Source organism: Polypterus senegalus, chromosome 6 (assembly GCF_016835505.1).
Source record: "Polypterus senegalus isolate Bchr_013 chromosome 6, ASM1683550v1, whole genome shotgun sequence".
NCBI lineage: Eukaryota > Metazoa > Chordata > Cladistia > Polypteriformes > Polypteridae > Polypterus > Polypterus senegalus.
The window spans coordinates 192,663,689-192,677,010 of NC_053159.1; the positions used below are offsets into that span (position 1 = coordinate 192,663,689).

At 46.1% G+C, this 13,322-nt stretch overlaps 1 protein-coding gene across 1 annotated transcript in view; it reads right to left on the reverse strand.

Moving 5' to 3' along the window:
- Positions 1-5,835: 5,835 nt before the first annotated feature.
- The window catches only part of wdr12 (WD repeat domain 12), a 28,692-nt gene continuing 21,205 nt past the window's right edge, over positions 5,836-13,322 (reverse strand). The window contains exon 13 of the mRNA XM_039757812.1: positions 5,836-6,034. Within this exon, the coding sequence (XP_039613746.1) occupies positions 5,957-6,034 (78 nt within the window). The 3' untranslated portion in view covers positions 5,836-5,956. The remainder of the gene's footprint in view (positions 6,035-13,322) is intronic.

Sequence of the window (13,322 nt, forward strand, 5' to 3'; positions counted from 1 at the left end):
GCGTTTTATTTGGCTCACGCGTGATGTTAAAGGTGGCGCACCCTGCACACTACTTGAGCAGCCCGGCTTCTATGGGCGGTGGGGAGAGGATGGGGCGCACCTGTCCTTTCATCGCCGGACGGACGGCAGTACATTCGGGTGTAGCTCAGCCTTCAGCAGCCACTGTGAAGTACGGTTCGATTTGGGGTGATGAGGAACTGCTGTTTGTACCAGTGACATTGGGCACAAGGAGACAAACATCCGTGAATGGGGTGCCAGTCCACACTCGTACTAAAGGCTTTAAGAGGAGCAATTCCACAATGACAGCTCTACTTACAGTTGTGGAGATATTAATGCTGGCCAGAACTACCAGCATTATTCTAGATCCTTCTGGGATTCATCAGTTCCTCCTTGCCACATTCTGTGACATTGGCATCACTAGGACTGCCCTCAGGTGGTTTGAGTCCTGGCATGGAGAGATTTTGAGGGTACACCAGGCCAGCACAGGGTGCCCACCCCTCTGTCCTTCTATACACCTCCTCATTAGCCCCAATTGTCCAGTCCCATGCGTAGGAAATGCAGCTGTACCTGTCATTCCCACCCCCTGCACGTGTCACTTCATGTTGGCACCTGGTGAAGGAATGCCATCTCCAGCTTGTTTGTTCTGAGCTCTCCTCTTACGATGATCAATTTTAGGCCCTTGTCCTGTCATATTTGTTCCCAAGCAGTCCCCCAGATTGATGTCTACTTGATGAAATTGTCCTCTTTGGATGAAAGCACCCGCTAAGTAAATAAAGGTGAATGTAAAGATGGCATCTCAAGCGCTCGTAACAAACAGGTGAATGTACAAGTGAGCCCACATTTCTACACCAGGGAGAGCCTTCATAGATGTATTTACAAATGATCACCTCTCAAATGAATCAAACTAATTGGGTGGTGTGGGTTATGGGATTGGCAATTCCAGGTTAGCCCTGCATGTGCGGGAAGTGAGGGTGATGGACTGGCGCCCCCTCCAGTATGGTTTCCTGCCCTGCACTCCATGTCGCTGGTGTGGACTCCAGTCGGCTGTGATGCTGGCATGAATTATGTAGGCTGGAGAAAGAAACACTGCATCTAATTTCTTATTGCCCAGGAACACTGAAGGTGAAGGAAAAAGATTTATTTCGGGGGCAACCAGCTAACCCTGGCTGTAAAACTGATGAATGGAGATGATTTAAACCAGTAGACATGGAGCTGGCAGTTTCTTAGCCCCATTATAGGTTTAGGGGGTCTTTATTATCACGTATACAGAGTCCAGCATTCAGAAGGCTTAGCAAAGCAGAATGTAAAGACCTGAAGGGTGGCAGTCTGTGGTGCCCTTAAGATCCAGTGGTTGAAATAATTTTCCACAAGTTATTTTTTTCCATTAAATTCCTCAAGAAATTTTTCCAGATGTGTCTGCTTTTCAATTTCGTCCTGCCTTGTGCCCTGTGTTGGCTGGGATTGGCTCCAGCAGACCCCCGTGACCCTGTGTTCAGATTCAGCGGGTTGGAGAATGGATGGATGGATGAATTCTCTTTAAACTTTCTTCTTACATTGGTGTTTAAATGCACCTGCACACCTCACCTTTGCCATGACCTGACCTCACCTGGCTCTCTTCTGCCCATGTCTGTCTCCTGGCCCACTCTGATGCCTTGGCATTTGTTTTGATGGCCTTCCTCACCTGTGCCATCATAATGTAGCTTTACACAGACACTCACCTGTTGCCCACCTCCGTGGCCACACGCCATACAGCACCCTGCAGGTGACGCAGTCTCATTACATAACAAAAAGGAAGAGTGGATTAAAATACAGAGCTTCATGTTATTGAGCTTGGCTGATGGACTTTTACTTGGACAAGAGACTATACAGTATGGCTGACAGTGACGGGGGCAGAGCTAGGGAAAATGGCACTGCAAAAAGGGGCCGAGCCTGAGAGAAATTACACTAGCAAAGCCTTGAAAGGGAGTGATAGAGGCTGTCAGATGGGGCGGAGTTTGAGAGAGAATGTCAAAAGAGGTGGGGTCTGAGAGAGTAACACTATCAGAAGGGGTGGAGCCTTAAAGTGAGGGAGGGAGAGAGGTGTTGTCAGAAAGAGTGAAACCTGAAAAAGAGAGACACTGCCAGAAGGGGTGGAGTTTGAGAAAGGGGTGGAGCTCGAGGAAACCGACATTGTCAAAAGGTTGGAACCTGAGAGATAACATGTCGCTGCACCCTCTGTGCGATGAACCAACTCAGAATCCTGAATTAGGAGCAGAGTGCGGCCATTTACTGGGTTCAAATGGAATGGAAGTGTGAGGTGTTTTTTTTTTATAATGGTGGCTGTAGTGCTAATCCTGCCACCAACCACCCAAATTTTCCCTTGCTAGCTGGAGGACCTGCATGGCGGACTGGATGCAAGTTAACGTGAGAGATGTCGTCAAAAGAAGTGGGGCGAGAGGTGGGGCCTGAGAGAGACGTTACCAGAAGGGGTGGAGTTGGAGAAAAACAGATGCTTTCAAAAGGGGCAGGGCCTGAGAGAGAGAGAGAGAAAGAGAGAGGACTATCAGAAAGGATAGAGCCTGAGCGAGAAGAGAGAGAGGTGCTGTCAGAAGAGGCAGAGTTGGAGATAGTGAGGTGGGCCGTGAGAGAGAGAGAGAGAGAGACTGTCAGAAGTGCTGTTTGTGTGTGAGAGAGAAATAACTAAGCACCTAGTGTGTATGAGAGCTGCTCCTCTGCTTACATCCTTTCCATTGCAACCATTCTGGCGCGTCTTGGGGAGGATCCTGGCATGGATTGGCACAGAGTTGGGAAAAGTGAGTGCAGATTGCAGTGTCTCAGACCCCCTCATCCCCCGTAAGGATCAGGAGGGAACAAGTGGCATGAATGTGCAGGCCGTGGACACAGCTGAGAAATGATTATTGGAGATTTGGAAGACCAAAGGGCCAGCGGCAGTGCCGAGAGACCCAGCATTGGACAAAGCGAAATGTTAGGCTAGCAGCACCAGTGACAATAAAATGTCAGAACAATGGCATTTAAAAAAATGAAAGAAAAAAAAATCAGACACAATGAAGATCTGCCAACAAGCTGTCATACAGGACAACCAGCAAAGGACGGGGCTAAAGGAGATCTCAGCTTCAACATCAAAAACTCGACACCCAAAGCAGAAACGTAAACGAGCACTCGTACGTCTCCAAGCTTTGCTCAGTAGGCACCGCGTTACATAAATGATTAGTGAGACTCGTAATGCTGGCGAGGACGGCTCACAGGTAGCGAGATGTGCAGGTTCACGCATCCCAAAAAGGAACCGATGGGTCATTAAAAAGGGGCTCGGCCATCAAGCTCCAAGGTGGGTGGGAAGAGTTGAAGCTCAGAAGAGATATGGAGAGGACACCCAAGAGTCCAAGGGCAACCCAGAAACAGGCGAGTGGCACCTGGTGCAAAGAAAACGTAACAAACCCCAAAAGAAACGTTTTAGTTAAGACATTGTGTCATAGAAAACTTGAAAAATGGAATTACGAGGACCAAGTGGAGTTTACTACAAACATTTTAACAACACGTTAGATTACGGAGGCAATTCAGCGGCTTATTTAATTCTTGCACAACAGCGCCATCTGCAGGGAGGGATGGGGGGGGGTCACTGTCCACTTACCGTCAATGCAGAGACAAAGTCTGAATGTCGCCGTTCTCTGTGCTCCCAACACAACGGCTTTGACGATTTCTGTTTGTCTGCTCCTCTTCTTTCTTCTCAGGGTGTGGGCAGCTCCATTATGCCAACTTTCTTTAGGGCTCGTATCTTTTCTTCAGTAAGATCAGCTGTATTCGTATTTTCACCAATGAGCTTCATTAAAATAAATGCAACCTGCCATTGTGCAGAAGCCCCAGCCATTGCCATGGCCTAGCAATCCCCCAGCAGTCCTGCAGATGAAGTTCACCGCACACGGGCCAATCGCTGTGGAGGAAAGCGTGTCAGCAAGTGCATGAGGTGAGGGTCTCATAAATTAACCAGGGAAGGAGACTGGCAGAATTGGCACACTGAAACTGGCATCGCCAGTACACAACAAAGACATGAATAACACACAAGCACAAGTCAATGTGGCCTATGTGACCCTGGTGACATTGCAATGTCTGGCCTCAGTGTGTTTGTATCCATTCACCCACCTGCCTTGTGCTCATCACTGCTCGATTATTTTGTTTTTTGCACCTTTATCAGTAAATCCTCCCATGATGACCACCATTCGGTAGACACTCCTCTGAGGGCCTCAAGAGAGCCCATGGAACCCTCTTGTTTGATGTCAACAAGACTGGCATGGTGGTGGCTGTGTGACAGTGTGGCACAGATTAGGCCCCCAGTACCAATGAAGACTATCTGAGCAGCGAGGCAAATCTGAAAGAACTCACTGCTGGCCAACGTCACCCCTCCACACTCCGATCCCCTCCCATATCGTTACAGACATGACGACGAGTTTGTGTTCTGCACAGCCCTTGGGTCTCAAACCTATCGAGCATTGTTGGGATGAAGTGGACGGGACTGTGCAGAGCAAAATGGGTCATCAGCCACCAGCATGGCACCACCTTACTGAAGAATACACTGAACGTCTCGTAGAGTCCACGGCCAGACGAGTGCAGGCTGAACGAGGCCCAACATGCTACTGGACAGAGGATCCCTTTACTTGAACTTCATGTTCAACTGTAATTCAAATTTCAAGGTAGGCCAAGTAGCTCAAGAAAGGAAGATGGATGCTTCCCAGTCAGGTTGTTCTACTGAGTCACATGTGACAGTAAGAAATTCACCAGACACTATATACGTGACAATAAGGACTCTAAACCTAAGAAACTGGCAACTCCACATCTACTGGTTTGAAGCCAGACGGCGTCTAAGAATCATCTCCAGTCATCAGTTTTTCAGCCGCTATCCACGTTAGCCCCCCATCTACTCTATTTCCTCCACCTTTTGTGGTCCTGGGAGGCATTTTCAGGTCAAGATCAAAAGGACGATGCAGCCACAAAGTGTAGCATGCATCATGGTTAAATTAATGGAAAGAACGATTACGGAGGAGGGTCGAGCAGCACACATCAAGAAGAGTAGGGGGATCCTAACACTTCTACGTGGTCCACTTTTAACTGACCGAGAAGCTGCTGGCCACACAGTTACACCATAGACCAGGTTGCTTCAAGAGGTGACAGAGGGTCTGACTTCATGGCTCGACTGCCAGATGATGCCCGCAGGCCACAGTGTGGAGGGACCCTTGACCTTCTACCATCCAGTCTCAATGGCCTAACCTGCTTAAGCCTTCATTTCCGAGCGTCTTTGCTCACACAAACACAGATCACCCTCCCAGAGATGGCAGTTTGGGGGGCACAATCTCAGGACCACTGACTTGTACAACAGCCGTCCATGGTGCCACACCAGAGTTGTTCTTTAGCCCAACTGGGTAAGCTGTTGCTGCTGCTTACCAACTTGGAGGCCCAGATTCATGGCCAGCATTTCCATGTGACGAGAACAGATAGGGGACCCCAAGTGATTTCTCAGTGGTGACACCATAGGATAAAGGCCCCCCTTTAGACTTCAGCCCATTACAGATACCAGGAAGGCTCATCGGCCTCCAACAAACCCCTGGTGCATCCCTGTACTCATTCCCCCTCTACCTAAAAGCACCCAACACTCAGTAAGTGGGTACCCACTAAACCCTCCTATGCAAATCCCTGCTTCCTTCAGGTTGGTTTCTAGCAGAGGGTCACTGGACAGTAGGAGGTGGTCTCAGCCATCAGCCACATGTCATGAACATGTCTCTCCATGAGCCCACAGCAGCACAGACCATCAGGCCACACAACACAGCAGAGATGAAGACATAGGTGGTCAGTTAAAGACCTCGTTTAGTTCAGTTTGTTTTTTATAAAAGCAGGACAGCATTGAACAAGTGGATATAAAATACAAACACACACACCGGCAAATGGCTCCTCGATGGCGCCACAGGACTCACGCTCCATCGTCCGAAGGGGGTGACGAGTAGCGAAACGCGTAGAGCTTGTTGTCTGCACCACCGCTCAGGAGCAACTAAAACAAAACAAAATGAGAGAAGAAAAAAAAAAAAAAAAAGAGGAGATGAGACATGCAAGAGCAGCCCACCGTACCAAAGGGGTGACTTCTCCATTTCTGGGGTGTGACAGAAAAGTCAAGCTAGGTTGGTGGGCTTCAGACACTTCACAGCATGAACTTCTTCACATGAAGACACCATCAGTCTGAAGAGCAGAAGCCAAGAGCCCTGCAGACCAGGACCAGGGTGGCGGGCCTATACCAGCTAGCATGGGGGTGACAAGGCAGGAACAAGCCATGGATATGATGCCAGTCTATCACGGAGTGATCACACACATGGGCCAATTTAGTGATGGCAGGCTACCCAACCTACATGACTCTGGAAACCCACACAGACAAGAGGGCAAACCCCACACTGGGAGGCAGACCCTGCTTTCCTTACTGCAAGGCTGCAGCGCTAACCATGTGCCACTGTGCCACCCTGCTTTATAGGCATTTGTTGTAACTTTCAGAAAACATTTGATAAGAGAGACTGAATAAGGTGGGACGTAAAAATCATGGCATGGAAATGTGGGCAGAATTGACATCATTAAATAAAGGAAGCAAAGGATTATGGGTAGATGCACTTTATCAGAATTGGGCGATGCTGAGAGTGGCATCCTGGACTATGTTGATCAGCACACGGCAAGTCTGAATTCCTGTGGACCCTGCACAACGGACAATAAGGACCAGAGAAACTATCGATATAACAGTAGGTTAAACAGCGCCCACGCTGTGCCCACCTCAAACCTATTGCAGTTACCCTTAGGTCAGGTTTATACTTCACGCCTGTGGACACTACTGCTATGCCAGCGGTGTACTGTTTAGACTTGTGCACGTAAATCTGGAGGATTCCACCAGGTTGGCAGTGTGAGATATCATCATGGTGAGGAAACAACTTTCAGCTTCCTTATTTTGTGAATTGCCGGAAACATCCATTAAATTCCGAGGACACCTTGCCACAATATCTCTGAAAAGGACATTTAATGATTACATCCAGCAGTCCAGGAACAAGCCCATTCCAGCAAGCATTGGGCATGAGACAGAAACAATCCCTGGATGGGGCATCAGCTCATCGCAAGGTGAACACAAGCAAACACACACACACACACACACTAGAACAGTCTACATGAGGACAGGCCATTCAGCCCAACAAAGCTCGCCAGTCATGTCCACTTATTTCTTCCAAAAAAACATCAAGTCGAGTTTGTGAAAGTCCCTAACGTCTTACTGTCTACCACACTACTTGGTCGCTTATTCCAAGTGTCTATCGCTCTTTGTGTAAAGAAAAGTTAAGTTTCCAACTGTGTCCCCGTATTCTTTATGAACTCATTTTAAAGACACCGTCTCGATCCACTGTACTAATTCCTTTCAAAATTTTAAACACTTCAATCATGTCTCCTCTTTGTCTTCTTTTGCTTAAACTGTAAAGGCTCAGCTCTTTTAATCTTTCCTCATAATTCAACCCCTGTAGCCCCTGAATCAGCCTCGTTGCTCTTCTCTGGACCTTCTCTTGTGCTGTGATGTCGTTTTTGTAGTCTGGAGACCCAAACTGCACCCTGTACTACAGATGAGGCCTCACCGGAGTGTTATAAAGACTGAGCAGAACCTCCGGTGACTTGTACTCCACACATCAAGGCGCTATATAACCTGACATTCTGTTAGCCTTCTTAATGTCTTCTGAACACTGTTGGGAAGTTGATAGCTTAGAGTCCACTATGACTCCTAAATCCTTCTCATAAGGTGGACTCTCAATTTTCCGACCGCCCATTGTGTATTCAAACCTAACATTTTTACTTCCTATGTGTAATTCTTTACATTTACTGACATTAAATTTCATCTGCCACAAATCTGCCCAAGCCTGTATGCTATCCAAGTCCTTCTGTGATGATATAACGGATTCCAAATTATCTGCTAATCCACCTATCTTGGTATCATCTGCAAACTTAACCAGCTTGTTACTTATATTCCTATCTAAATCATTTATAGATATTAAAAATAGCAGCGGCCCTAGCACTGCCCCTGCTGGTCACCACTCTTAACATCGGCCAGTTCTGATGAGGTTCCTCACACCATCACCCTCTGCTTCCTGTGTCTGAGCCAATTCTGCACCCATCTAAAAACATCACCCTGAACTCCCACTTCTTTTAGTTTGATGCCCACCCTCTCAAATGCTTTCTGAAAGTCCACATCAATAATCTCATCTGCTCCACTTTGATCGTATCCTTTTGTTGCCTCCTCATAGAATTCCAACATGTTAGTAAACACGACCTCCCTCTTCTGAACCCACGCTGACTGTTCCTAATAACTCCTGTCCTTGCCATGTGTTGCTCAATCTTATCCTTAATTCCTTCCATTAATTTTCCTGTGATGCATGTTAAGCTTACTGGCCTATAGTTGCTTGGATCTGCCCTGTCACCCTTTTTATATAATGGGATGATATTTGCCATTTTCCAGTCCTTCAGAATCTCTCCAGTGCAGTGACTTCCTAAAAATATGTGTCAATGGTTTATATCTGTACTCACTAGCCTCCTTAAGAACATGAGGATAAATATAATCTGGTCCTGGTGATTTGTTTGATTTCATCTTATTTAATCTAAGCAGCATTTCTCTCATTAGAGTTTTCAAATCCCTCAGTCCCTCCTTAGTAGTACCTCCTTAGTAGTCCCTGTTACTGCTCTGAGGTTATCCACTGGCTCACTTGTGAACACCTCAGAAAAATGTAAGTTTAGCTCATCTGCTATTTCATTGTCTGTATCTTTTAATTCCCTTTACTATTCCTGATGAACTTGACCTCCTTGACTGTTCTTTTACTACTAAAATACTGAAAGAATCTCTTAGGCTCGTCTTTCATCTTATCTGCTATTCCTCTCCAACTGTCTTTTAGCCTCTCTGATATCCTTCTTAATGGTTGCCCTCATGTTCTCATACACTCTACGATTCACTTTGCAGTCATTACTCTTATATGCCTTATACAGCAGTTTTTTCCTTTGCAACTTCTTTTTAAATCTTTATTAATCCACCGTGGAGTTTTTTTAGTTTCCTATTACTTCCAAATTTAGGTATGTAGCTGTACCTGCTCCACTGCTCCTCGACTGTCTTATCCCAGTCTATCCTACTTAGACTTTGTCGCATCTGCTCAAAATTAGCCCACCAAAGTTCAGCTTAACAATTTTAGTCTTTGCATCTGCACTCTTACAAAATACTGAGAATTGTATTACATTATGGTCACTTGACCCTAGTGGTTCAATCACCTCTACACCCTCAATTCTATCCTGATTATTACAGAATACTAAATCCAGACAGGCTTCACCCATTGTTGGTGCTTTAACATGCTGTGTTAAAAACAGTCGCTGATTACTTTTAAAAACTCCTGCTCTTGTGCTCCTCCATCTGTGAGGTTATCCCAGTTAATATTTGGATAATTACAGTCCCCCATGACTATAATATCCCCTGTAAACTTGCCTTTTGATATTACTAAAAGATGTGTGTTGATGTTACTGTCTGAACTGGGTGGTCTGTAACACACTCCTAAGATCAGACCTCTTTCCCTAATATTTTCCAGGTGAAGCCACACGTCCTCACTAAGATGGGGCTCATCATCCAACTGAAGATGACTTACATTTAAATCCTGTTTGGCATAAACAGCAACCCCACCTCCTTTTCTGTTCTGTCTATCCTTCCTAATAATGTGTATCCCTCTATGTTACACTCATCCCCATCTTTGTTATTTAGCCAGGTTTCCGTTATTGCTATAATATAATTGCTCTGCTGCATACGACTCCAACTCACTTACCTTATTCTTGATACTTCTAGCATTAAGTCAAGCTATTTTTAATGTGTTACTCCTTCTACATTTAAATCTTTAGAATTTGCATTACTATTCATTTTTATTTCTACACCATTGTTTGTTCTTCCATGTATAGATCTAAACCTGGCCTGTCCTAAACTCCCTGCCCCCAATCCTCGACTAGCCTACACATACGCCTCCCCAATACATTGATGCCCCTCCGGTTCAGATGTAACCCGTCATGACGGAACAGAGTCCCAATGCACCATAAACCTATACCCTTCTACCCTGCACCAAGATTTGAGCCACCCATTAAGCCTTCTGATCTCCTCAATCTTACCTGGACTGGCGTGTGGCACAGGCAGAACTTTGTATAAGACTACCTTGTCAGTTCTGCTCCTCAGCTTGGAACCTAACTCTTTGAATTTGGATTGCAGAATTGACAGACTACCCCTTATGTATGTCATTTGTTCCAACGTGGACAATGACAACTGGATCCACCCCCGCTCTGGCCAAGAGCCTATCCACCCTTCCAGGGAGGTCTCCCACCTGTGCACCTGGAAGGCAACACACTGTGCGAGACTCTCTCTCTGGAGCACACCTGCACTTAAATCCCCCTAAAGATTGAGTCCCCAACTACCACTACCTCTCTCTTTTTGGGAACTGGTTTCGAGGTGGCCCGATGGGGCTCCTCATCCCTGCCTACCACCTCAGAATTATCAGAGTCACCGTCCAGCTCCGCCAGGACATAATGGATTGACACTTCTAATTCTGGGGTTGATGCCCCCGGACAGTGTGCACCCTTTACCTTACACCTTGTGACCGTGACCCACCTATTCCTACCTGTCTGGTCTGGAATCTCCTCCCGCGCCACTTTGGGGTGCACACTATCTCTAAAGGACACCTGGGCCAAGTCCGCCAATTCTCTATTACAACGCAAATCAGCCAACTCCTCCTCCAGTTCAGCGACCCTGAGCTCGTGGTGCTGGATCAGCTGGCATCTCCTGCTGATGTAGCCCTCATAGACAACTGACTCTTGCAAACCATCATCTAAAAAGTCCAACAGGACTTGCATTGCACTGGCCTCATTATTCAAATTTGATTTGGGATTTCTAAGCTGCCTTAACTTAAACGGTAACACTAAGATCTGCTCCAGATATTTTACACCTTTTCCCCTAAACTCCTGTGCTGTTCGCCCTCTCAGCTGCCTGCTATTTGTCTTTCTATGATGTTAACTTTACTTTTCTGTCTCTTCTCCTAACTCTTCTTACTTCTAAGCTCTCCTCCACTCACACTGTTTGTATTAATGACCCCTTATGCTGTCGCCCACTTAACTGTTCTACTTCTGGACCGCTAAGGACTGGTTAATCTAAAATAAACAAATAAAACGTTCCTACCTTACCTGCTCCTACGTCTTAATGTTGGCCGCTTACCTGCGCACTGCTGAGCCTTCCCCTTTTACTGCTTTGAAGTCAGCCTTTTTTTCTTTTCCTTTAACTAACGATGCGATTATTTGCTTACAAATGCGGATATCTGTTAGTGCTGCTTTCTCGATGCTAATTCAAATACAGATAACAAGAACAAGTACAGGTACAAGTACAAGTAACTTTTCCAAGCACACAGTCAAACATCCAGTTACTTTTGCTCTTGTGCAGGCAAAAAAAGGAAAAAAAACCTTCTAAAGGGAAAAAAAAAGCTTTAAAAATTCCCACACGGTTCCTTAGCGGCAAACAAAACTCAAGTTTTTAAGAGCAAAATGTATTTTTTATTAAAATCTCACACCACAGAACAGACCAAAAACTCTTAACAGCCTCAAGCGTTTGCAAAGCACACATCAGCACAAAGCACTTCCGTAACCACTACACACACACAGGCATCATTTTAGTGTCTCCAATTCCCCAAACCTGCTCGTCTTTGGAAGGAACCCACAGCCCACTGTGGAAACCCACCAGGAAAACCTGCAAACTCCAGGCAGGGAACACCACGGACGTGACTCCCAACTGCAAGGCAGCAGCGCTACCACTCTGCCACCGTGCCACACCCATGTGTGTCATTATAAACAGTATTCACTATATAAATGAAGTTAACGATTTATCTGTAAAATGTGACATACATACTTTAACACATTTCACCATGAAAGCGGGGTGGCACGGTGGCGCAGTGGGTAGCGCTGCTGCCTCGCAGTAAGGAGACCTGTCTGGGTTCGCTTCCCTGCATGGAGTTTGCATGTTCTTCCCGCGTCTGCGTGGGTTTCCTCCCACAGTCCAAAGACATGCAGGTTAGGTGGATTGGCGATTCTAAATTATACCTAATGTGTGACTGGGTGGGTGTGTGTGTGTGTGTGCGTGTGCGCTGCAGTGGGCTGGCACCCTGCCTAGGGTTTGTTTCCTGCCTTGCGCCCTGTGCTGGCTGGGAGTGGCTCCAGCAGACCCCCATGACCCTGTAGTTAGGATATAGCGGGTTGGATAATGGATGGATAGATTTATACTTGATGTCACTTTCATGACCCAAGGATTCTAAACGTGCAGAGATCTGTAATATTATAAATGTAATGCTGGCTGGGATTGGCTCCTGCAGACCCCCCATGATTGACTGTGTTCAGTGTGGCAATTGCTGCCCGCCGCTGCTGTCAGTGCAGGAGGAAGCCCCAGAAACGCAGCGATTAACAACTGGGCCAGTTTGAAGACAACGTTCTACTTTAATGTCAAAATAAACTACGAGATTAAAGTCGAAATTTCCACTTTAATCACGAAACAGACCTGTGCCCCTAATTTTTTTTCTCTGTGATGCTGTTGTGAGGGTGCCAAAAAAAAAGATGGCACAGAAGATGGTATGTGATGGAATATATTGTATCATTAAGATGAGGAATATAAAAGCACCACAAATGCATTTGTATGTCGGTATTTTGCTTCACCACATCGAACATCGCAGCAGGTACGTCGATCCCGGAGGATCTGCAAAGTGGCTTGCTGTCACATGTTGATAGAGGGGCTCTGACCTCACTTGCGCTCTTGTGGCTGAACTGTAGTGGATCTCCACCCTCATGTCCAAAATTTGATTGGAAAGAAGTAGTGGAGGCTGGGATAGCAGATAAAGCTGGGACTAACTCCTCATAACTGCCCAGGGTTTGTCATGGGATGTTCAACAAGCACATGTACAGTAGGTGTGATATGTGGGTGTCCAGTGAAGGAGTTTAAATCTTTTTAGCTGACATAACTGAAGTTTTTAAATTTATGAAAAGGTTTTAGGACAACAAGTGTCAGCTGTTGCTTTAACTTCTTCAACAAGAACACAGGAAAACTGCTGAAAAATTAAGAAAATTTGGATAAAAAGGGCAGAAGGAGCTTCTTGACACAGAGAACCACAGAATCATGAAATAACTGACCAAGCAGTGGAAACTGGGGACTATGGGAACCTTCAAAACACAACCTGATATAATTTTGGGGAAATTAGGCAAATAAGATTGATAGTTTTGCTTGG